This window comes from Sinocyclocheilus rhinocerous, unplaced genomic scaffold (genome assembly GCF_001515625.1).
Source record: "Sinocyclocheilus rhinocerous isolate Xijiao unplaced genomic scaffold, SAMN03320098_v1.1 scaffold831, whole genome shotgun sequence".
NCBI lineage: Eukaryota > Metazoa > Chordata > Actinopteri > Cypriniformes > Cyprinidae > Sinocyclocheilus > Sinocyclocheilus rhinocerous.
Window position 1 is genome coordinate 266,218 of NW_015641020.1, and position 25,596 is coordinate 291,813.

General features: G+C 37.3%; 2 protein-coding genes across 2 annotated transcripts; one reads left to right on the forward strand and one right to left on the reverse strand.

The window, feature by feature from the left end:
* Positions 1-538: 538 nt before the first annotated feature.
* Positions 539-8,091, reverse strand: LOC107753924 (low-density lipoprotein receptor-related protein 10-like). Its single transcript, XM_016570203.1, has 10 exons — positions 7,999-8,091; positions 7,207-7,396; positions 6,914-6,946; positions 5,838-5,976; positions 5,170-5,360; positions 4,701-5,062; positions 4,131-4,549; positions 3,233-3,427; positions 2,941-3,070; positions 539-2,263 (listed from the first exon to the last, which is right to left on the reverse strand). Exons 2-10 carry the CDS (start codon positions 7,253-7,255, stop codon positions 1,661-1,663), a joined length of 2,121 nt encoding a protein of 706 aa, XP_016425689.1. The 5' UTR covers positions 7,256-7,396; positions 7,999-8,091; the 3' UTR covers positions 539-1,660.
* Positions 8,092-10,331: 2,240 nt separating this feature from the next.
* LOC107753930 (matrix metalloproteinase-14-like) lies at positions 10,332-22,339 on the forward strand. Its single transcript, XM_016570211.1, has 10 exons — positions 10,332-10,769; positions 17,124-17,272; positions 17,985-18,107; positions 18,459-18,766; positions 18,894-19,055; positions 19,489-19,631; positions 19,718-19,856; positions 19,950-20,100; positions 20,253-20,368; positions 20,885-22,339. Exons 1-10 carry the CDS (start codon positions 10,668-10,670, stop codon positions 21,214-21,216), a joined length of 1,725 nt encoding a protein of 574 aa, XP_016425697.1. The 5' UTR covers positions 10,332-10,667; the 3' UTR covers positions 21,217-22,339.
* The last annotated feature ends 3,257 nt before the right edge of the window (positions 22,340-25,596 follow it).

Here is a 25,596-nt window from a genome sequence, read left to right on the forward strand (position 1 = left end):
TGTGTCTGAAAGATTTATCCCTAATTTATGATCGCAAAGCTGAATTTTCAGCAGCCATTACTCCAGTCTTCAGTGGCACATGAAACTTCAGAAACCATTCTAATAAGCTGATTTGGTGCTCAAGAAAAAATTCTTTTTTATGAACAGAAAGCTCAAAAGAGGACTTAAATATAAAAAATAGTAACATTATAAATGTCTTAATGTAATTTTTGATCCAATTAAATTAATGCTTGCTAAATAAAAGTAATAATTTCTTGAAAAAATCTTACGGACCACACACTTTTTAACGATAGTGTACTTTAGAACAGAAAAAAAACGCTTTTGATCACAGAAAAAAAAAAATCATTAGATTTCTCACCAGCATAGTAGCAGTCCTTTAGCTTGTATTTAAAGATGATGAACTAGGAAACGTGCATATTGGTTTGCCTCTTTCTCTCGTAAGAAGACCGATCAGGCAATTTTCACAGCAATTTTCATGAACACACGAGAAACTAAACCATAACATTCAAACAGACACATTAAATCACACAAGGAAGAATAAAAGTGCAAATCATTTTAATCTTTGTGGATTTTCCTGCTGGTTTAGCAAATATATACCGTGAAATTCATCCTACTATCATCAATTAAGATAATTCCCACCCATGTCTTTCTAATGCAATCACCATTCAGCAGATGAGAGTTCAACACTTCGGCATTGAAAAATACATAAGATTAAAAACAACATTGACAGGGTAAAAGGAGAAGTGAAATGACAGATCATACCAGCAGTTGAAACCAAGTGACTATAGATACGGCACTACGACTGGTAGCCCGTTTATTGTCCACTGAGCCAGAAAAGTATGAAATCTAAATTTTTCATTTTGTAAGACATATTCAAGTTATTGTGATGTAGTGATGCCATTTAGGTTGGTGGTGCATATGGAGGTGCGAGTGAAACCTCCAGGAAGGATTGTCTCAGCGGAGTGGCTTGCCACTTTCAGCTAGTTCACTCTCTCTCATACATACATACACACACAATCACTCACACACAACACACAAGACTTAATTATTAAGTTATTGCCACAGTTGCCATGCACTACCATATACATAGCGAGGGTGAGTTCTACATCTATGTGTAAACTTTTGTGCAAGTGTGTTTGGCCCTACGTGCAAGCACATACGCAATCACATACGGTCTAGTGATGTACAGGAAGCTCAATCGAAGGCACTTCTGAGGAACACACACAATAAAATATGTGGCCTGTAGCATAATGAGGTAAACTCACATGTATGCACATCACACAACCATGTCTGCAGATAAAAAAAAGCTATTCCAACTAAAATCAACCTTTTTAACCAACATCGTGGCACAGGATCACACAGAGGAATATTTCGTAAGCCAGCTGGGGGAGATTCATTGTGCAAATGTTCTTCAATCAACACTTTAGATAAGTGCACAACCTACAAATCTGTACGCACACAGTCGCTTGTCAAATATTTGACGCACATTAATTCAATACTTCTTCTCTTAAGTCAAGAAAACAGATGCTCTAATACAAGTTAAGGCACCAAGCCAGCACAAGAAGTAAACATGGTGACGCTCACGTGCTGAAAAGAGGAAGGCAGGACAGCAAGAACAAGGTGAAGAGACAGAACCAAAAAGGAAAAGAGAACGAGTCGCTCATGTTAGCATGGGCACATCATCTTCAGAGGTTGTGTCATCAGAGAGAGGAATCAGCAACACTTCATCTTCAGAGGAGGAAGAGGAAAAAGAGGGGGATGCTGAGAGAGGAAGAGAAGTAGGGGACGGGGAGGGTCGGAAACGGGAAATGCTCCGCCCCAGAGTCTGGAAGAGAGATGCCAGGGAAGGGCTGCTTGGGGGGACAGTGCCGGGTGGGGTCTGTTGTGTTTCAGTGACTTCGATTGACTGGACAGGAAAAGGAGGTGGGGGAGAAGAAAGAGGACCCTCCGCTTGCTGCTGTGTTTCTGTCTGTAAGGATAAAGCCAGTTTTTGAGACAAGGACTGACTGGCTGCCTCTGTAGCCACTGAGGAGACTCCAGGACTTGACTGACTGGGCTCAGCGCTAGAATTAGCAGCTTCTGTCTGTTGGGAAGAAGAGGTGGTGGTCTGTGTCGGCCTAGGGGCAGGTCGTGGAATTAAGCCCCATCTTCGTAGGCGCCGCATAGCTCTGCGGACAAACCGGGGCCTGCGTCTTCGCCGTAGAGAGGAAGCATTGTCTTGCCTGAGGAGCTGTAGTATTCCTCTCAGGGAGAGTGAGACAGTCTGGAAAACAGAGAAAAAGAGAATTGTAAAAAAAAAAAAAACATGCAAAGGTGAAAAATCAAACACAAATATCCACAAATAAGAAAACCTAGACTATAAACACTACTGTTCGCTCAGGCTGCATTTATTTAATCAAAAACTCAGTAAAAACAATAATATTGTAAAATATTATTACAATTTAAAATAACTGTTTGCTATTTTAATATATTTAAATTGTAATGTGACAATAATGTGATGGCAAAGCTTTATTTTCAGCAGCCATTACTCCAGTCTGCAGTGTCACATGATCCTTAAGAAATCATTATAACAAGCTGATTTTGTGCTAAAGTAACTTTTTGATTGTTATCAATGTTGAAAACAGTCTTGCTGCTTAATATTTTTGTGGAAACCATGATACATTTTTTCCAGGACTCTTTGATGAAAAGAAAGTTCAAAAGTACAGTATTTAATTGAAATATAAAATATAATTTGTAACATTACAAATGTATTTACTCTCACGTTTGATCAATTTAATGCAACCTTGCTTAAAAGTGTTAAATTCTTTAAAACATACATACCATTAAAGGATTGTATTAAAATGTTATTATTAATTATCATGTATCATTTATAATAAATTAGTGCATTAAAATGTGATGAACTGCATGTTGCTGCAATAAATCAGTTACGAGAGCTCCTACCTCATTGGGGTTCTCAGTAGGGAAGTCTTCCACTGGTGGAATGATTCCCTGAGCAATCAGCTGACCATAAGAGGGCGGGGCCTGCTGCTGGATCAGTTCAGCCTCTTGCCGAGTGATTGGTGCAAACATGCTGAGAAAACGAGAACAGTACACAGAAATACTGTCAATAAAAGCTACTATTATGACATAATACACCACATAATGACATTCTTACCTTACTCAAAAAAAATAATTGACGTTGTAGAATCCATATATTTGGAAAATAGTTATTATCTAGTTTAGACTGTCTTACCTGTACTCTCGAGTGCGTAGGGAGTACAGCTTGCAGGTGCAGCCCATTGCAATGACTAGCAGAAGTCCGCAAACTAGGCTTCCAACGGTAGCTGCGGTTATAACTTTTCGGGGCAGCGTCACAGTGCAGTTAAGCTCATCTGTGCCGTCCTTACAGTCCACCTGTCCATCACAGCGCCAGCTCTCAAACACACACCTGTTTCAATTATTAAACATTGGCAGATTTTAAACACAGAAGCCATCATATGATTGGAAAAAATATAAACTACCAAATAAAAAGTTTTGTGTCAGTAATATTTTTTTAAAGAAAATAACACTTTTATTTAGTGCATTGAATTTATTTAATACACGAGTTTCACAATTTGAGTTGAATTACTGAAATAAATTAACTTTTCCACGACATTCTAATTTATTGAGATGCACCTGTATATATATTTCAAGTAAATGCTGTTTTTTTTCCACTTTCTACTTCTCAAAGAATCATAAAAAATTAATCATGGTTTCCACAAAAACATTAATCAGAACAACTGTTTTCTACATTGATAATAATAAGAAATGTTTCTTGAGCAATCAGCATATTAGAAATTATTTCTGAAGGATCATGTGACCCTGAAGACTGCAGTAATGATGCTGAAAATTACATTTTAAAATATAAATGAGTTACATTTTAAAATACTATAACTTATACTATAACTAATATATTATAACTAACATATTATATAAATACTATAACTAAAATATTAAAATACTAGAAGTGTTATTTTAAATTATAATAATAATGTACAAGATTACTGTTTTTACTGTATTTCTGATCAAATAAATGCAGTCTTTTAAAAAAAAAACATTAAAAAAATTTTTTTTTAACAGTAGTGTATACTTGTTTATGCACATAAACAAACCTGTCACTGTCGCAGTGAAATGTCCCAGGTTGACAGATGGTACATTCTCTTTCATCAGTCCCATCTGCACAATTAAGCTGGTAGTTGCAACGCTCATGAATCGAGAAACAGATTGGTCGTTCCGTTTGGTGAATTCCTCCCATCCCACAGAGGAAGTGCCCAGCTTGGCAGCCCCAACATCCTTCTTCATCCAGGCCCGTTTCATGACAGTCCCAGTGTCCGTCACAACGCTGCTTTGTGGTGTAACAGCCACCCATTGATCCTCCACAAAGCTCCTCCCACGGAAAGCAGTAATCCTTGATACGATAGGTCGCATTAAAGCCCCGCCCTTCCAATGAAGGCTCCATATGGTAAACCAGGGAAAGCAAGCCGGTGTGGGACTCCACCTCCACTGCTTTGTTATTGGACACAGAGTTGATCTGTAATAGCCAACAAGAGTGGGTGCAAGAATTATCCATATTATCAAAGGCTGAAGTGGTGTGACAGTTTAAAGAAACAACAAGACTGGAATAGATTACTCTGCAGCATTTATCAAGCTACATCATCTGGCACACAAAGAGTAAAACTCACTGTTTTAATGATGTTGCCCGTCCCATGGGACTGGTCTGTGATTGTGATCATGTCTCGAGGACCCAGCTCCAGTTGCTGAAGCTCTAATTTGAGTGGTCGCGAATCCTGGGGGTCAACCGTCCACACACACTTCACCGGTTGTCCAGTTTGTACAGGGGGAGTAAATGAACCATAAAACGCATCCAAGTATCCCCCACATACATCTATGGGTGATTCAGGGCTAATGTCATCACATCCTTCCTCGTCAGAGCCAAGCTCATCACCCACGCCAAGGCATTCAACCCGTCCGTTACAGCGCCACGATGCCGGGAGACAACGTTCACTGTAACATTCAAACTCGCCTGGGAAACAGGGACCTGAGTCTGGAGAGATGGGTGAAAAGATGAATGAAGATTTTACAGTCTTTCTGGATAAAGTCAGTGAGAGGGCAGGAAACGTGAACATTTTCCTTCAACGTGTTGCACTCTACCTTTAATATATGAAAGATGGAACCCTGTTACTGGGTAGAAATGAGGGAAGAAGTGGTGTGTCACTGTAACGTTTCCCCCTGACATCTCAAATGGTGCTGGAAGCTGGGAACCGCAGAATTTGGATGGAGAGCCAGTGAGAGGAACCACGGACACCCATTCCTGCCCACATTTCATATCAAACTGGGAAAAACTTCAAAAGAGATGGACACAAAGGAAATGACACATAACTAAAAAAGGGACTATTTACTGTGTAAGCATCAAAGCAATCTCTCACCTTGTTAACAGCAAAAGCCATTTGTTAACCTATTTACAAACTGAGATACACTCATCATTGGGCTGACTTTCACATTTTACGTTCATAATGTTCATATCTGTACAGTATCACGAAATACAAAGGGTTTTTATTTTAAGGTGTCCTTGTTACAGTGTAATGATATTTAAATACTGAGTAACATTAATCAACAACATGCACTTACTATAGCGTCATAAGGTTAGGATAAAGGTTTGGTTTAGGGTTGTTAGTTGCTTGTACTTTTGAGTAATTTATTGTTATTACTGTACATAAGTACATGTAACACTTAACAAGGACACTTAAAAAAAGTGTTACTGCTATGATTTCTGGTGTTTCAAAGATCACAAAAAATGGGCGATAAAATTCTGCTGGTACCTGATAATGACACGCTCCCCAACTTTTGAGGTTATCAACCAACTGCAGTTGAGTGGACGGGAAGGCCAGGCATGGTGGGCAGAGTTATGAATCTCTCCTTGTCTGGATTGTAGTATTTTGGGTGAATGATCACAATGACCTGAAACAGACAGTTAAAGCAAAGACATCTTTAAAATTGTGCTCTGAACCTAAATTTCTATGTGAAATGATCACAATAAACAAGATATTTGATTTACTGGAGTCCTTTGAGAACATAGTTTGGACATGAAAAGCAGGCATAAAGGCATTTAAAACCTATAACAAAATACTGAGCATTTAAATATATTAAAACATCCAAAGACAGTATTGGAAAGAAATCCTAAGCTGTCAAGCAGGAAGTAAAGAAAAGTCACGTTGGGGAAAAAAGGGACCATTGTCTACTGTCAATTGCATAGTCACTTTTAAAACAAGCAGCATTCTGTTGGTCAACATGGCGAATTTGCATGAAAAACTTGATGCAATATTTGCATGGGAAAATGTTTCATCCTCACACAAAATGACTGGATTTCTCCTCCAGTATTTGTGCTCCAACAGTAATTGTGACCAAACCATTAGTGTGTGTACAACAATGTAAGAATGACGGGCAAGAGATAACAAAAAAACCAAAAACATATTTTGGACTTTGGATGTAGACATACCAATAAAACACATTACAAGAAGATGACATTTACTTTCTAATGCTTTAGTTTTTGGCTGCGCTCCTCTCGATGACTATTCTGGTCAGGAATGTTGTATTTTTAACTGGGGCATTGGGAGTGAATTAAAATGAGCGTTCAGACTGAAATATAAGTTAAAGTGGAGTGACGTGTGGCCAAGTATGGTGTCCCATACTCGGAATTTGTGCTCTGCATTTAACCCATCCAAGTGCACACACACAGCAGTGAGTAGTGAACACACACACACACACACCGTGAACACACACCCGGAGCAATGGACAGCCATTTTTTGCTGCGGCACCCGGGGAGCAGTTCGGGGTTCGGTGCTTTGCTCAAGGGTCCCCTTGAGCATAAACAAAGAGATGTCAAGCTCTTACTTACCGGCACCGAAGACCAGCTCCAAAGTGCAAGGAACTGTCAGAGCAAAGACAAACAATTTGATCACATAGAATATAAGGATCTCTAAATTTTGTTTATTGACAGTTATCACAATGTAAATACAACAACCTTTTGTCTACCTAGCTTGAACCTAAAGTCACCATAGGTAACCTTTGGTTAAGGCAAGGTCAATATATTGAACTACATGAAAAGTCTGCCTCAGATATACATAATAATAAGACAGTTTGTTCCATATTTGCTTGATACACACTCAAGGACAAATCATGATATCTTACCTGATAAAAACAAAACACATAAAATGCAAAGGCTGAGGGAAACAGACATTCTAACAAGCCAATGACTGTCGTTGTCTCATAAAACAAAAATTAAAATATAATTTATGGAAAAAATATGGTCGGTAGATCCATCAGCTCGCCACAATTACAGGCGCCATCGTCACCAATGTGTCTTGTTGGAAGTGTTTAGCTGTGAAGACAAAAAATAAACACCATAAACTACCACAATTTAGACAAAGAAAACACTGACAACTAGAGCTCATAGCGCGGCTTGCCTTTGGTTTCCAAAAAAGGATTCAATTTGAAACTCATCGGCGTTACCTCGACAAATGTCAACATGTCAACATAAAAATAGTCGGTGATTGACAAATAAAAACGTCTTTAGAAAGGATGACTTCCTGTCTCGCTCTTTTCTCAAAAGTGACGCAACTCGGTGTTAGGCAGAGTAGCGCTGCAATGTTTAGATACTAAACAGTCACACTACTCAGTGACATTTCATACATGCAGTCAAGAAATAAATACAAGAGCATTTCCTGACGTTTCGACAGTAACACAGTAATAGGCCAGACGACCAGCATCTAAACTGGCGCATTGCTCCGAAAGTTTCGTTACCGACTTTTAACAAGCCTTTCTCACTCGCCTGATTTTGGCTAACGCTAGCTGGCTTCCTGCTACTTACTTTACTTCATAATAGGGCACTTTTAGGACCTGGTGCCATAGTACAAACTATTCGAAATGAGATTGTTTCCTTTCACGCGTAAATACTGTCTTATTACTTTATTTTTACTATACCTTTTCTCCTTCTCTCTTGTTGACATTCGCTCTCAGACACTTCCGCAAGTTCTGTTTCGTGTGTAGGAGACAATGCGCCACCCATCTACGTCTCATTGACGCCCTTTCTGCGTGTAATGTTCAGCTTTCAACACTAGATGTCAACATTTAGCGCTTTATTTTCAGCATTGCCATAGAGGTTGTTGCAAGCGTAGACATAGTAAATACTTATTATGTATTAGGTATTTATTATGTCTATGGTTGCAAGTATACTACTATTCTCAACATTGGTATTGTTTTTTAAGAACACTACCATATAAAAAGTTTCAACGCAGCTACTCACACTTTATACGAACATAGGCCTATTGTAATACTCAAAAAATAATATTCGCAATAATAATAATAATAAACAATGTATTTCTGCATCCACTGGCAGGGAAGATAGTAACAGAAAAAGTAAGAATAGGTCAGGGCCAGCAGCAAGGGAAGGGGTCAAATCAGGTGAACTGTCATTTGAATATATTATTATTATTATTATTGTTATTATTATTATTATGTTGTTGTTGTTGTTGTTGTTGTTGTTGTTGTTGTTGTTGTTGTTGTTGTTGTTGATGATGATGATGTTGTTGATGATGATGATGGAATAGAATACAATACAATGGAATATAATAGTTTTATTGTCACTGTTTTGAAACAACGAAAGACTGTTTAGCAGCTCACAAGGTTTGGCATAATAAAAAAAAAGTACAGATACAAATAGAGATATTGAACAAGAAGATAATTAATACAGAAGGTAATATATACAATGATAGTGCAAAATATCGTACTATAAAATATATACACTCTAAAAAATGCTGGGTCAAAACTAGGGCTGGAACAACTAATCGATAAAATCGATTATTATCGATAATGAAAATAATCGACAACGATTCTCATTATCGATTAGTCGGGTCTGTATCAAAATAATCGTTAGTTGCAGCCCTAGTCAAAACAACCCAACCGATGGGTCAAAACAACCCAATAGCTGGGTTTGTCCCTTTTTAACCCAGCACTGGGTTATACTGAACCCAGCATTTTTTAGAGTGTACAATGGTTTGTGTCAGACAGAGTACTTTGTGCAAATAAAGAATGTAGCGCTAAAAACAAAATACATAATATGTGTATGCTAAATATTCAGGGTATCAATATATATGCCCTGAGACGGTTTGATGATGATGATGATATTTATTAAAATGCTTGTTATATTATTTGTTAGAGTGTTATTGGTATTATGCTTTTTAATTAGCCTATATTTACAATAAAATGTTATTGTTTTATTTAAGGCGTCCCAGTTTGCCAGAAAGATCGAAATTGTGGTCTATGCGTGTTTGTGAAAGCATTTTAAGTTTTTGTGTTTAAAGGGGTCATATGATGCTGCTAAAAATAACATTATTTTGTGTATTTGGTGTAATGAAATGTGTTTATGCGGTTTAAAGTAAAAAAAACAAACATTATTTTCCACATACTGTACATTATTGTTTCTCCTCTATGCCCCGCCTTCTGAAACGCGTCGATTTTTACAAACCTCATTGGTCTGAAAAGCGAGGTATGCTCTGATTGGCCAGCTATCCAGAGCGTTGTGATTGGCCGAATACCTCAAGCGTGTGACGGAAATGTTACGCCCCTACCATACTGTGATGCCTTTCTTTGTGTGAACATTTGGGCGGCGTTATGCAAATCTTCCCACATAGTGAGGTAGATATGTGGGGGCGTGTTCGAACGAGCCGTTTTAGGTAGGTGTGGCTGACTCTTAACTTTTATGAAGAATATCTCTTTGGATTTGAGACTTTAGTCTTTGCAACTTTACAGATCTTCTTTATGCACCAAGAGCTTGTAACACTCGAAAGAGAAAGGAAAAAATGAAATTGCATCATATGACCCCTTTAATATTTTTTTTCCATTTTAGTTTTGTAAAAAGACATTCATACTGGCACAAGCACAACTTATATTTGTCGACAAAACTAATTTAAATCGTTTTAACTGTTAAAGTCTCTTTTAAATTGGACTGGTAGTGTAGGCTACCTAAAACTTTTTGGGGGGAAATAGTAGAAATAATAAATCGTCTAATTAACCATCAGAGACAGATTACATGATAGTCGCCGAATAGATGCTCGTATCGGACATAAACCTAAATTCCTTTAAAAGTCAACCTCCGTCTGAAATTCATTGAACTATTCGCACACTGGGAAAAATGCACATCTGCAGGGTCGATTCTCCTTTAACTCCTCCCAGTTAGATGCTGTGTAGCGCCATAGACTGTAGCGCAGGCAGACGTAAGAAACAACCACGTCTCCAATCCGACACTGAAGCCGCCTGAGGAGAGAGAGAGAGACCAGCGGAGGACAAAAGAAAACGCAAGATGAGAATATAGCGCAAGCCTAAAATAAATATATTTCACATCTGAAGATAGTTTTCTCTTTTTGGGGTCAAGTTTTACTTTTGGAAAACTTTTCATTAATAATGATTATACATACTTAGGTTAGGCATAAGTAAGTTTTTATTCTTTTTGTACTTTACTAACAGAATTTTTTTCACTATTGGAATGGTCTGATTCAGGACAATCTGCTAGGGAAAACTTAGACAAGAAAACTGTAAGAACGGAGCCTAGAGCATTTTAGTGTCCCTAGTTCAGTACTCTCGCGCATTGAGGAATGTTACCGAAACTCCAGTCGTTACCGCGGCTGCTGCCGCTCGCCCTCGCCAGCGTATTTCTGGTGCAAAGCGGGACCAGTGACAAAGAAGTCAGACCAGAGGTAACACAGCATCCACTGTTCTTACAGTATTTTATGTGTGTGTGTGTGTGTGTGTGTGTCTTCTCACGGTCTGTCTGTCTGTATTAAAGTGGCGCAAATCTAGTTTTGTGATGTCTGTCCTGCATATTTAGATTCATGTTTCTCTTTTGTATTTGCTGTGACTGAAAAATGGGACTAATAGGTAGATATATTAGTAGTTATATCAGTTTGTTTATACACCCAGAGGCATTCTAATGTCTGCTGCAGAAATAGGCCTACATGTCTGGTAGACACATAACTGTGAGTGGGAGAGAACGATTGAATGTTTTTCAGGACGGTTTGGCGTCTCTGTCACAGATGCAAGCCAGGAAACCTTAATGGCCTAAAAAAAGAAAACAAGATCAGAGCGAGGATTTAAGACATTTTTAAAAGTGTCTCTAGTTGTATCCCTTCATTCCTTACTCTCACACACACATTTCTGAGATGGTTGAGAGATGTACCCAAGGATAGTGTGGAAAAAATTCAGCTCTGCAGATTCCACCAAAGTTTTCAAACAGTCTCCTCATGTGAGAGTTGCGTGATCAAAGACAAAGGTCACACAAAAGGTTAAATCACAGATGCCAAGTCCATGTGAAACTGCTGTTACTCTTCAGACTTTTGGTTTACTTTTATTACCATATTTATTAATATGCTTTAACCACATACAGAAGTTTTTTGTTTGTTTGTTTGTTTTAAGTTGTACAGACATTTTTTTCCCAATAATTTTTCCAGGAATTCTGAACTAATATAACACAGCATCCACTGTTCTTATAGTATTTTATGTGTGTGTGTGTGTGTCTTTTCACTGTCTGTCTGTCTGTCAAGCCTGCATTGTTGGACACAGCTGCACTCAGATGTTTTCCGCATGTCAGGATTTCCTTCATGAAGTGTATTCATGTACCTCATAATTCACTGTTAAATACAGATGAGAACCGGTGAAGAGCGGTGTCTTTTCAGACCCCTAGATATCAGGTTAAAACAAAACAGGAGTGAGTCAGAGGCTCCAGGACTCCTATTTAGCTAGAGAGGGTTAGTTATTAAAGTGGCGCAAATCTAGTTTTGTGATGTCTGTCCTGCATATTTAGATTCATGTTTCTCTTTTGTATTTGCTGTGACTGAAAAATGGGACTAATAGGTAGATATATTAGTAGTTATATCAGTTTGTTTATACACCCAGAGGCATTCTAATGTCTGCTGCAGAAATAGGCCTACATGTCTGGTAGACACATAACTGTGAGTGGGAGAGAACGATTGAATGTTTTTCAGGACGGTTTGGCGTCTCTGTCACAGATGCAAGCCAGGAAACCTTAATGGCCTAAAAAAAGAAAACAAGATCAGAGCGAGGATTTAAGACATTTTTAAAAGTGTCTCTAGTTGTATCCCTTCATTCCTTACTCTCACACACACATTTCTGAGATGGTTGAGAGATGTACCCAAGGATAGTGTGGAAAAAATTCAGCTCTGCAGATTCCACCAAAGTTTTCAAACAGTCTCCTCATGTGAGAGTTGCGTGATCAAAGACAAAGGTCACACAAAAGGTTAAATCACAGATGCCAAGTCCATGTGAAACTGCTGTTACTCTTCAGACTTTTGGTTTACTTTTATTACCATATTTATTAATATGCTTTAACCACATACAGAAGTTTTTTGTTTGTTTGTTTGTTTTAAGTTGTACAGACATTTTTTTTCCAATAATTTTTCCAGGAATTCTGAACTAATAAATTAAATGCATTACATTAAGTTTATTATGCCTTTTTCAGGATTTACCAGGGTTTAACAATTCCTCAGACAACAGCCCTGCACTTTTGCTGTTGTTACAGGTGCAGTTGTTTGAATACTGTACTAAAAAAGAAAGAAAGAGAGAAATTCGGGTATATTCCTTATGGAAAACATCTGGGTTTTGCCCCCCTCTCCAACTATCGACGAGAGATTATGTATTTGTTTAAGTAGTATTACAGATGCAAAGCATCTGCTGAATCTTTCAGACATTCATCGGTTGAAGCTTAAATATAGAGGAAATGTTTCATGTTATATGCAGTTTAGATAAGTTCAAACACACAAAAAAAAGCTCAAACACCAAAATCTCTCTTTTTAATGTTTTATTTCCATGGAAAAATTGTGGTTTTGCAGTATATAAATGAGAATGTGAATTAAATATGGATGATAATGTCATGCATCTGTAAGTGCTGGAATTAACTTCTGCAGTTTAATAGCAATTGAGAGTCATGAGAGGTCAGAAATATTATCCTGTATTAATATTAGTTCATTTGCTCAGTTAAATGGGTCAGTGATTCTCCACGTGAAGATGCAGAGTGAGACGCGGGAACTAATGTCTAAAATGTTCAGTTTTTTCCATTGGCACAGACAAGGAGGAACGACTGACTCAGTCCTTCTGTCGTGCATTCAGACTCACCTCTGCCCTCCTTTTTTTCTTCTTCCTTTTCTTCTACCCTTTGATTTTAGATTCCTAACTTTCTTATAGGTTTTGTTTTTTTTCCCTTCAACTTCTTTTTCTCTCTTTAGTTATAGTTTGCTCTTTTCTTTCCCTCTCTAATACCTTTGGAGCAGCTGATCAGCTGTTAAAATCATAAACGCAGCTTTTCCCCCTAAGCGGAAAGTTTGACATCAATATTTTCTGCAGAGAAACTATAAGAATCAGAGATCAGGATAGTTGTGTGCTGTGCACAGTTGTTGTTTTTTTGTGTAGTGTTAAAACTGCACACAGCCTACCAGCAAAACATGTTCCTCTTCCCAACATGGAATGTGTTTTCCATGTTGCGACACCATAAAATGCTGAAATTGTTTTTCACAAACAGCCATCTCAGCAAGCACCTAATCATACTGACTCCATTAGTTTTAAAGGAGAGCTGATTTATATGTTTCATGTAGCATGTGTTAGCCTTGCTGGCATGTGCGGCGGTGACGTCTTAGCGTGTGATTACACTTAACCTCACATCCTTCTGAACCTGCCAGTCACTATCATGTGTGAGTTAATGATTACTGGTGAAATCTGTTCCCAGACCTGTATATGATGGCAGTGTCTGGCTTGATTATTACATAAAGCTTTCCCAAACTGCCCGAGACTCTGTAAACTCAATAAAGGCTACCTGTCTGCATGGTAATAGCTGACGCATGGCCACACAGTGACTCGCTCTTCCTCAGTCAGGGGAACGGCGGAGGGGTTCTAAATAGAACCTTTGATGCCCACCGCTGGGAGTTCCAGGCCAGGCCAGCGGAGCATGCTGGGATTGCTGGCAGCATTAAGAGGAGACCTAAGGCTTTTCGGGAGGGAGAAGAGTGGCCTTCAGAGGGAGTAAGAGAGAAAGAGGGAAACGTTTTCATCCTCATGAGTTAGAATGTTTTTACTGAAATGGGGTGCGTCACCACAGCGGAGCCAACACACACAGAAAGCACTCAGAAAAGAGGAATTAAGTGACGGACGGGGAGAAAGAAAAATGGAGCAAAGGGTGACCAGGTTAACACTACACTATAGTGTTATCCAGATCTTTACTTCCTCGACCGATATGGCCTGTGTTGACAAGTCCCATTGGAAAATCTACAACATGAATGAACCAGTGTGAAAGCACTCACTGATTTAGTTGCTCTCTGAATATGTATCTTAATCACTGTAGTACTTGTATGTTGACATACAGGTTTGTTGTAGTGTTTTGCCCATTTTGAAGATGTGTAGATTATAGGAGAAACTAGCGTATAATTGAGCCTTGTACATTGTAAAAAGGAATTGTTGAGAAAGCTTGAAACTTCAACCTGACGCATTCGGTTTTAAAGGTTCTCTCAACTACTGTCTTAAAAATTGTTCTAAGTAACATTACATTGTTTTGTCAGTTTGAATATGTTTGTTCGCTAAAATGTTTCATTCAGCCAATACATTTATTAAGGCAACTACAGATTTATTGTTCAGCAAATATTCAGTTAGTAACACAATAAATTGATCTATCATTTTGGTAGCCATATATTCACACAGTTTTATAGTACAATTAATATGTGAAGTGAAATATGCTGTCTTTGTTTCTGAAGGTGGAATCACCTTACAAAGCAAAGATATCCAGAATATAGTTTTAGAAGGTGGTAAATAGACCATGTAACAGCTGACAACATTTCAGGGAATTCTGTTGGTTTAACATTTTTTATGTAGTTTCAAGTGATTCACATTTCTCAGTATTTGTGACTCAAAGGTCTCATAAACTTGAGTTGCTTTTAGTTCAGTTTTCAGTGTAGCTTTAGGAACATAATCATGCCTTATTTACAACCATTGTAAATCTGGACTTATTCTCTGCCATCATGCTCTTCCTTCTTTTTCTCATTTCTCTCTGTAGCAGATTCAGACACTGCCTGTTCAGAAGAAAGAAAGAAAGAACAAAGGGAGGCAGTCTGAGGTCACAAGGATTACTGAAAAACTGCTTGTAATTTTTGCTGACACTCTTTGTGGTTGTAATGGAGACACTGGCTGTCTGATCCTTAAAATGAGACATTTACCGCTTAGTCTAACAGACAGTCACTACTTGTGGAGGAAATTTTATTTCTATCTGAAATATTAATATTTATTAGTATTATTTGCTTCACTGTACTAAAGAGTGTTCTTTAGACTCTCTCTGAGTGCTTCAATTTGCTTGCGTTTTCGATGAGCTGAGAGATAACAGGAAATCTATTTAATGTTTATGTGCAAGACAAGTGTGAGACGTCCTGGCCTCTTTGCAACACATCTGGAGGACATAGTTGGACACCTTAAATGGACATATATATTGAATATGCATCAAATGCTTTGATGAGATCAAAGCATCGGCATTTGATGAAGGTATAAATGTTGAGTTTGGGTGTTTCCTCTTTGTCGCACTCTGCAGTCAACTTGGATGACTGTATGACTGTTGAACTTTTCTTGCAAGAAAATAAATATTCAAAGGACTTTTGTCTCATAACTTTAATTGAAATTGAAAATTGCCACGACACTACTAAACATGTAACCTTTGTGTTAACAGCCCAAATAAGCCCATTAGGTTCCAACTATCTATACAGTTATAATCAGGGCCATAACCACCATAGACGCGAGTGGGACATGTCTCTCCAGTATTCAGAATACTGGCTTGTGGGTTCTTAAAATAACTGATTTTAATTGTTTTTTTTAGATTTGATCAATTTGTTTCTTAACAATGAACATTCTACTGAAGAAAAACTACAAACAAATACAAATATGTTTCTTTGAGTTCAAGTTTAAAAGCAGAGCTTATAAAAAAAACAACACATGAAACACTTGAAGATGAAGTTCTTTGAAGCTACATAATTACATTACCATTGACATTTGTCTAGTTGTACATTATGAGATATATTTAGGTTTTATTTGTTTCATTCTTTGTTAGTGTTCCTATTTCTCTACTTTCATGTTCTCAGTTTTTTTTCCTGTAAGTCAGAAAGAGTGAGAACAGAGGAACTGTTTCAATTGAAAGTCAGTCTGGTCTGTCTTTGCCCAAGTGTGGGTAGCCCTAATCCGGCCCTTAAAAAACATTTAGCATTTTTTTTAAATAAAAAAGCATTCCTACATACATTTATGAATAATTAATTTAATTTAATGTTTATTAACTTAATGTTAGGTTTAGCTAGCTTCTGGAGACAATTTGGTCCCTATATAAATAGAAATGTAATATAATTTAATACAAATCATATACATATACAGGTATATGTATTCTTTGAAATATATACATACAGTATATCTGTAGATTTCTTCAGCAAATATACTACCAAAATTATAAATAGGTTGGAAACACACACACACACACACACACGTACATCCTTAAAGTTAAATTAGGGTCATAAAGTCACAGACACACAGTTACTTACAGTTACAACACACACGCCACAGTTAAAGCCTTTAAGATTCTCGAGCTTCCACACACACACTCTCTTACCCACAAAAGTTTAACCAGGTCAAAAGCGCACACACGGACACACATCTTTGTGTTTGCACTGTGGTTCGTCACGGGTGATTGTGGACTTTGGCAGGTTTATAAATTTTATAAATTCAAACAGCATGTCATGTGGATAGGGTGCTGCACTGAGACATTTGGAACAGTGAGTACATTTCAAAAACATTCAGCCCAAATTTAATTCACTGAGATCACCGTAACAGCCATGACAGCAGTGACACCTGTGCTATTTCATGCTTTTGACACAAGTGATGTTTTCCAGAGAATCTTTTTTTGTGTGTCTGTGCAGTGCACTACTTCATTGTTGAGTATGGTTTATTACAATGATGAAGAGGTGTTGTAGGACAGCTGCATGTCAATATGCATGTGTGCTAATGTGACATTCATTCTCTCTCAGGCATGGCTCCAGCAGTATGGGTATCTTCCTCCTGGCGATGTTCGGGCTCAGGCAATCCGCTCTCCTAAATCCATCACCACTGCTATATCCGCCATGCAGAAGTTCTATGGCCTCACTGTCACCGGCACTATGGATCCAGCTACTCTCTCGTAAGTCTAGCCCAATCTCGTACACCTCTAATTTGTTAATCGTAACCATTTTAAGATTATGTGCAATAATTATCTTAATAGTTACATTCTATATGCTAATGACTAAAAATATTTGACCAAAAATGGATGGAACATTACCTGATAGAGAGTTAAAAAGATAGTTCACCCAAAAATAAAAATTCTGTCATCGTTTACTCAATCACATGTCATTCCAAATCATAAGACTTTGTTTAATTTTCTGAACACACATTAAGATATTTTTTAATGAAACCTGAGAGGTTTCTGTCCCTCATTGAAAGTCCAGGTAAACAAAACTTAAAAGATCCAAAAAGGTTATAAAGGCGTCGTAAATGAATCCATATGAATCGAACGATTTAATCTAGGTCTATATGGTAGCTTGTTATGATGAACAGATTTAATTTAGGATTTTGTTTCAATGAAAAACACATACATCACATATGGTAAAATACAGAAGCCTGTGTGTGCGTCACACACTAGAACTGACCTCATTGGTTCTCGCCAAGCTTCCAGGTTTACCAAATGTCTATGGATGTGTGTTGATCACTGTTTAGATGTAAATAAAAATTGACAGAATTTTCATTTTTGGGTGGACTAACCCTTTAAACATCTGATTTGCAACAGTTTTCTTATGTGACTCAGACACATACTATTGAATGGCTTTATGTCTTGCATTAACATGATATGTTGTCAGAGCCATGAAGCAGCCAAGATGCGGAGTTCCAGATAAATTTGGCTCTGAACTGAAGAGCAACCTACGAAAGAAGCGCTATGTCATCCAGGGCCTAAAATGGGACAAAAGAGAAATCACTTTCAGGTATGGAACTGTAATTGACAAACTAAGGAGAACATTAATAATCATTAGTGTATATAAAACTGTGGCTCTCTATACACCTGTCATTAACACTTTGTATCCGGAGAGTATCTGGATACATTTTAGCTGGATTGCCATTTAAGTTTACACATTGCATTCCAATCTAAATTTAAACACTCAGAACACGTAAATAATGATGAACTTCTTTAGAAAATTAATAGTTAGTCTGGTTCTTCTTTTCCAAAAGTGGAACAAGTTACCAAGTAACAACATATTTGAAAAAATCCAGTTTCCACACTTCCTTCCTGAAAGACTCACATTTAGCAAATAAGCACAAATGTGTTCTTTTGTCAGTATCCAGAACTACACTCCTAAAGTGGGCGAACATGCCACACATGAGGCCATCAGGAAGGCCTTCAAGGTCTGGGAAGCCGTGACGCCACTCAAGTTCCAAGAAATCCCATACAGTCAAATTAATGGCAAGGTGGACAAGTTTGCAGATATCATGCTTTTCTTCGCGGAAGGCTTTCACGGAGACAGCACCCCATTTGACGGCGAGGGAGGTTTCCTGGCCCACGCATACTTCCCTGGTCACGGTATCGGAGGTGATACCCACTTTGACGCAGCAGAGCCTTGGACAACAGGCAACGTTGACCAGGGAGGTGAGCAGAGAATAAGAGAATGTGGAAATGAGTCAGCTGAGCAAACTACAGGCGTGGCGTGTAAATTCAGAATGTAATTTCTGTGATATTTTATATTTGGAGCGTCATCGTTCTGCCTCTCTTTCAGGTAATGATGTCTTCCTGGTGGCAGTGCATGAATTAGGTCATGCTCTTGGTTTGGAACACTCAGGCGATCCCTCTGCTATCATGGCTCCGTTTTACCAGTGGATGGACACTGAGAACTTTGTGCTGCCTGATGATGACAGACGGGGGATCCAGCAAATATATGGTAGTTTATTGCAATCGCATAAATGCATTTAGTTGCATTTATTTATTATTATGTTCATTTTACAAGCCAAGTTACAAGACAAGTCATTTAGGAAAATATGTGAAAGTGTATAAATTCATTCAAAAGGCTAGCTATCATAAAAATAATGTATAAGATAACAATAAAAGATAAAATAACATTATAAAAATGATTACATATCATTAAGAAAGAAATTACATATGCCAGAATGTTTCACGTTCTATCTGAAGCATTTACAGTAAAGTTTAAATGAAGACATTTAAACAGTGATATTACAAATGCATAAAATAAATATAGTAAAATATGTGTTGATATCTGTTTCTGTCTTTAAAGATCTTTCAGTAATTATTTTTTTGTGATTTTAGTTTTAGTTAACTCTAATAACCCTGATGCTCACCTGTGTGTTTTTCGACAGGTGCTGGCTCCAGTGAGGTGCCCCAACCCCCAGCACCCCGGCCCCCCACTCGCAGGCCAGACCGGCCTTCCTTTGGCCCTGACATATGTGAGGGACACTTCGACACCATCGCTTTCCTCAGGGGAGAGATGTTCGTCTTCAAGGTAGGTACAACTGAATGCAAATCAATTGTGTGTGCATGCCGTATATTTTGTGTGTTTTTAATATTGAAACCCTCTCTACTCCACAGGAAAAGTGGTTCTGGAGAATGCGTGATGGTAAACCTCAGCAGGGCTATCCCATGCCCATTGGACACTTCTGGAAGGGACTGCCTCCCTCTATCAACGCAGCCTACGAACACTCTGATGGAAAGTTTGTTTTCTTCAAAGGTGTGTCCATCTTCTATATTTTTAGGTCTCGCATTGCATCTCTGGTTTTAGGTAAATTGTGTAATAATGCTTGTTTGTCTGTCCTCTCTCTAGGGGACAAGTATTGGGTTTTCAATGAGGCCAAAATGGAAGAAGGTTATCCAAAAACTTTCAAGGAGCTTGGCACAGGCCTACCAAGAGACAAGCTGGACGCCGCTGTTTTCTACACACCCACCGGCAACACCTACTTCTTCAGAGGAACCAAGTATGTTTCCAGTGTTACTCACCATGTCTTATTTAGTGTCTGGTTATTAATCCAATGGTTTTGTGTCATATGGTGAAAAATGCTTCCTCTTTTTTTTTTTGTGAACTCCTCCCTTTCGTTTATTGTCATTCATGGCTTTTCTGTTTTCTTAGGTATTACCGGTTCAATGAGAAAAGCAGATCTGTGGATCCAGATTACCCCAAACCCATCAGTGTATGGCAAGGAGTACCAGATAATATCAAAGGGGCCTTCATGAGCGAAGATGGAGGTACAGGAGCATTTGTTCTTGTGTTTTTTCCTTTGGGTTCACTGTTCTGTTTAACACACACACACACAAAAAACACTGGTCAATACGAATTTTTAATGCTGAAACTCTAGTTACTCCAGTCTTCAGTGTCACAAATTTTGATTGATTGATTGACATGATTCCTCAGAAATCATTCTAATATGTTGATTTGGTACTCAGGAAACATTTCTTATTATTATCAATGTTGAAAACAGTTGTGTTGCTTAATATTTTTGCGGAAACCATGACACATTTTTTTCTGAATTCTTAGATGAATAGAAAGTTGACAAGAACAGCATTAATTTGACATATAAATCTTTTGTAACATTATAAATATCTTTACTCTCACGTTTGATCAGTTTAAATGCATCCTTGCTAAATAAAAGTGTTAAAGTCAGAACCCAAACTATCTGTTTATGAAGAACTTTTAAACCATTTTAGAGATTTAGAAATGTAGAAACACTTTTACTGAATCAACATTTTCCACACTTTTTTCAGCCCACACTTACTTCTACAAAGCCAATAAATACTGGAAGTTTAACAATCAGCAGCTGAAGGTGGAGCCAGGCTACCCCAAATCGGTCCTGACTGACTGGATGGGCTGTGAAGGAGAGGAACCCAAGAGGAGGATTGGCACAGATGAGGAAGTGCTCATCATTGAGATGGACGAGTCAGAGGGCGGAGTCATGGGAGGAGCCGCAACCATTGTCATCCCTCTCTTTCTTTTGGCCTGTGTGCTTGTCACTTTGGGGGCTCTACTGTTCTTCCGGCGCTACGGCACTCCTCGACACCTCCTCTACTGTCACCGCTCTCTGCTTGATAAGGTTTAGAGATGAACACGAAAGACACGGGAAGAGACAAGAAAGAGGGATACAAGTAGATGGCATTTGGAATGGATGGAGTGAATATGAATGTCAGACAGTAAAGATTGGTTTACAGGTCTGCAAGCAGTGAGAGATGAAAAAGTGAAGGATGTGTATTGTATGTTTTTTTCTATTTACATGTACTTCTCTGCCATTAATAAAAAATCCAAAATGGAGTGAGAGATAAGAGAGACAGACACAAGCCCCCCTCCATCTCTTAAATGGTTACGGTTTATCAGTGAAATGCACTTTTGTTCCTTCAGTCTTCTTTTCAGTATATAATCCCTCCTTTATCCTCTCTGAAAATCTCCCTCCCCAGAACCGAACTTGACTCCAGCCGGGCGGCTGTTTGATTGACATGTTCTATATTCTAACTGATCTCACTTTGACGTATTTCATTAATTCAGATTTTGCTTTTTACATTGCTGATCCAATGAAAACCTCCTGCACCCCATTACATGCCTTTGCCATTGAATTAATAGTATGGAAGGACTATCATAATTGACCTTCCTTGCACCTTTTATTCACCAAAGATATTTGCACAAAGTATGGCTCGACTATAGAGACCTGCTGTACGTGAAAGGTCAAAGGTTACAGGTCAAAGTTCAGGGAGAGAGAAGCCGAGCAGCTTCTGGAGTAGGCCAGTTTTAAATGCACCTATAGAGCAGAGCTGTCCATCTGTTTCAACTCAAAATACTATTGTTATTGTAATGTGTTTGGTACATTTTACTATGATTAATTATGTCATTAATGATTGGCATTGTTATTATAACTATGGTTATTGTTATTATTGTTCTCCATGTGTAGTCTTGCCTATTTTAAATTGTCATTTCAAGTCCTGCTGGACACAGGCAGAATGTGACTTATTTCAAATTGGCTTCTGATCTTTTAATGTCAGGTTTAAGGGCGGAAAAAATCAGGTTTCTCTGCAGAAACAAATACAGAATTATTTATGAACAGTAATGGTGCTATGGGTTTTCTTACTGCATACATCAGTATTAGACATTTCTGAAGTAGTTTTAACAATGATAATGGTAATGAGATTTATAATGATAATGATATAGTGTAAATGTAAAGGAATGACATTTTTGCCTGTTTCATACTTTTTGTACTTGGAAATGAAAATTAAATAAAGTTCCTTTTTTTAACTTTATTCTCTCTTTCCTGGACCTTAAAAAATTTATTTCTCACATGAGTACCAAATCTGCTCACATACACTTTTTCTTTAGTCTTTTACTGCTTTACTGCTAAACTTTCTACATCTAAGCTGCTTTGAGAAAGTTCAGTTTTTATTTATTTAGTGATAAAGTTTGAATTTATATATTATTAACATCATAATAATAATCAACATTCAAGATAAAGATATTGCTTATTTACCACAGCCCAACGGGCCTGTTTCATACTTTTTGTACTTGGAAATGAAAATGAAATAAAGTTCCTTTTTTTAACTTTATTCTCTCTTTCCTGGACCTTAAAAAATTTATTTCTCACATGAGTACCAAATCTACTCACATACACTTTTTCTTTAGTCTTTTACTGCTTTACTGCTAAACTTTCTACATCTAAGCTGCTTTGAGAAAGTTCAGTTTTTATTTATTTAGTGATAAAGTTTGAATTTATATATTATTAACATCATAATAATAATCAACATTCAAGATAAAGATATTGCTTATTTACCACAGCCCAACGGACAAATATGTAAATAAGAAAAAATTAGGCAGTGTCCCAAAGAACATATTTCTGTGAAACTATTTTCTTAAACTTTCTTACACCATGGATCTGCCATTGCTAGTTTAAGCAACGATGGCCTGGGCCTTTTCTGAGAAGTTACTGGAATAGCAAGGGGCTTTTACGCAATAGTTAATATATTTGGTAACTTACATTTTAGACACAATGTTGGCAGCTACATTCTTTGATTTTGCTGCACCCAATGCAAATATTTATAAAAAGAAAAAACACACACATGGCATTTAATTCCTGAACAATTCTTTTTGTTTTGTTTTTTGAACAATTTAATTAATAACTCAATAACTGAGTCATAAAGGTCACTTTCCAACTTTTTAAAATGAATCAGTTCATTGAATGATTCAATGACTGACTCATAAAGCCACTTCTCTATTGTCTTAATGCTTTGATAGAAACGTAAAAAGTCCTATGCTGCTGGACTGTTTCTGTATATCAGATTTGAGGACCGAAACTAACAGTTTATGTATGTACTTATATTAATATAATAATTAATATACGTGACCCTGGACAACAAAATAAGTCATAAGGGTCAATTTTTTGAAATTGAGATTTACACATCATCTGAAAGCTGAATAAATAAGCTTTCATGAATAACTGTGGAAACGGAAACGTTATATAATTATGCATTTCTAACGTTTTTAATAAATTGTAATCACGTTAAATACAAATTCAGTCCCATTAAACATTTTTTAGCCTACATGGCACCCATGTCTGGTTCTGGTCGCTGTGATTTAGCCAAGTAAGACATGTTCCTGGATCAACATTACTGTCCAAAAATATAGACTAAACCCAATCCCTACCCCTAAACCTAACCCTACCCATAATTTATCAGTGTGAAAATGATAGCTGATTAACAAGGGTGTAGAAGCACCTAACCCTGATCGTAAGCCTAAAACAGATATTTCCTGAAAAGTTATCCCTCAATTCTGATTGGCTAATTGGAATGTTGTTCCAGGATCAACAAGGATGTTGATCCAGGAACATGTTGTACTTGGTCAAATCACGGTCACCGTCTGGTTCTTGCCTAAAAGACGGGTTTAAATGTTTAATACATTTGGCTGCTTTTAGCTTTACCCTGGAGTTGGTTCACCCTCCGCCTATGGTGAAAGAGCTCTGGCAGTAATGTTTGGTGAGCTTGGTTCTTGTCTTGTGGGGTGGCCAGGGAAGAAGTACACAAAAGCCCACATACACGCTGAGATGGCGAACAGGACGTTGCCTGGACAGTTGCTTGCAATTTAGAGCGTGTATATGTGTTTTGTGTAACCTACATTACTATACTTTTTACCACACACTGCTGACAGAGAGGTGAACAGAAGTCAAGAGAGGAGCAGAGGAGAGCAAAGAGGAAAGCAGATGGCTTACAGAAGCCCATTGCAAGTTCGAAGTTGTGTATACTGGAAAAGCAACAAACCAGCAACAGAATTACTCAATAAAAAGTGATAACCTGCAATTGTTACCTTAAAGGTCTATTTCTACCTGATTCCATTTTTTGGTTTAATGTATTTGGGTTTCACTTAATTTAAACAATATATTTGATTTAAATTAAATTAGATTTAAGTTAATTTAGATTTACCATTTTTAGGTTACCATTTTTTCCTGTGTAGGCCTATATATATAACACTATTAGATTAGTAGACCTAAATAAATAGGCCTGAATCAGCAGCCACAGAATTATGCTGAAAGAAAAAAAAGAATTATGCAGAAGGGTTTGGTACAAACTCCCACTCCTTGCATGTATGTTTATTCAATATTTTAGGTAATTTCATAATGATTCTTCTAATAAGAAGACATTCTTTAGCTCTGTTGCTTTAGCTCAATTTCTTTAGCTCTGAGCACTTTTGATTTTTATTAAAACTGAAAAACTTCCTTTTTTTTGCCTTCCATTTGCCGTCACATTAAAACTGTTTTAGAAAGTTTTTTTTTTAACATACTTTCATCATTTATTTGTGCTACTTTACAACCGCTTATTTTTCAGGTTCTTTACCATGCCTTTTATGTATACATTTGATTGTTTTACTCTTGTCCCAGACCCAGACTTTTGATTTTAAAATGTGGAAAATCATTATGAAATGATTCATTTAATTTGTTTTCAAAAAATATGATGACAATTTCAATTTTTATTGTCTGAAAATAACTGAATAATTGATAGCTATTTTTCCTTTAAATTATAACTATTTTGCCTTAATAAGGATTTTTCTTAAAGAGTGTCGGGACATGAATGAGATAAATAAAATTAGACATTAGATGTGTGAAGAAAATAAAGAGAAATCAAGGTAAGTATCACTTGTGAGCAGAATATTTTACATTTTGTGTCATTTACAATCAAGCTGTAATTTCGTCCAAATCTGTCTTTCTATCTATCACTAGATATACATTTGAGGCAGGAAGTGTATTGCTGTATCCAACCCCCTGGGCCAAACACATACTGTAACCTTAGCTACCCTTACGAAAAAGAAGTTTATTCAAGTGTGCTATTAGTATACTTCTTTTAAACTAAAAATAGGAAAGTATACTTTTAGTCTACTTTTTATGTACTTCTCAGAAATGGGCTTTATGTACTTCTCAGAAATATACTTAAAATGACATTTAAGTATACTTGAC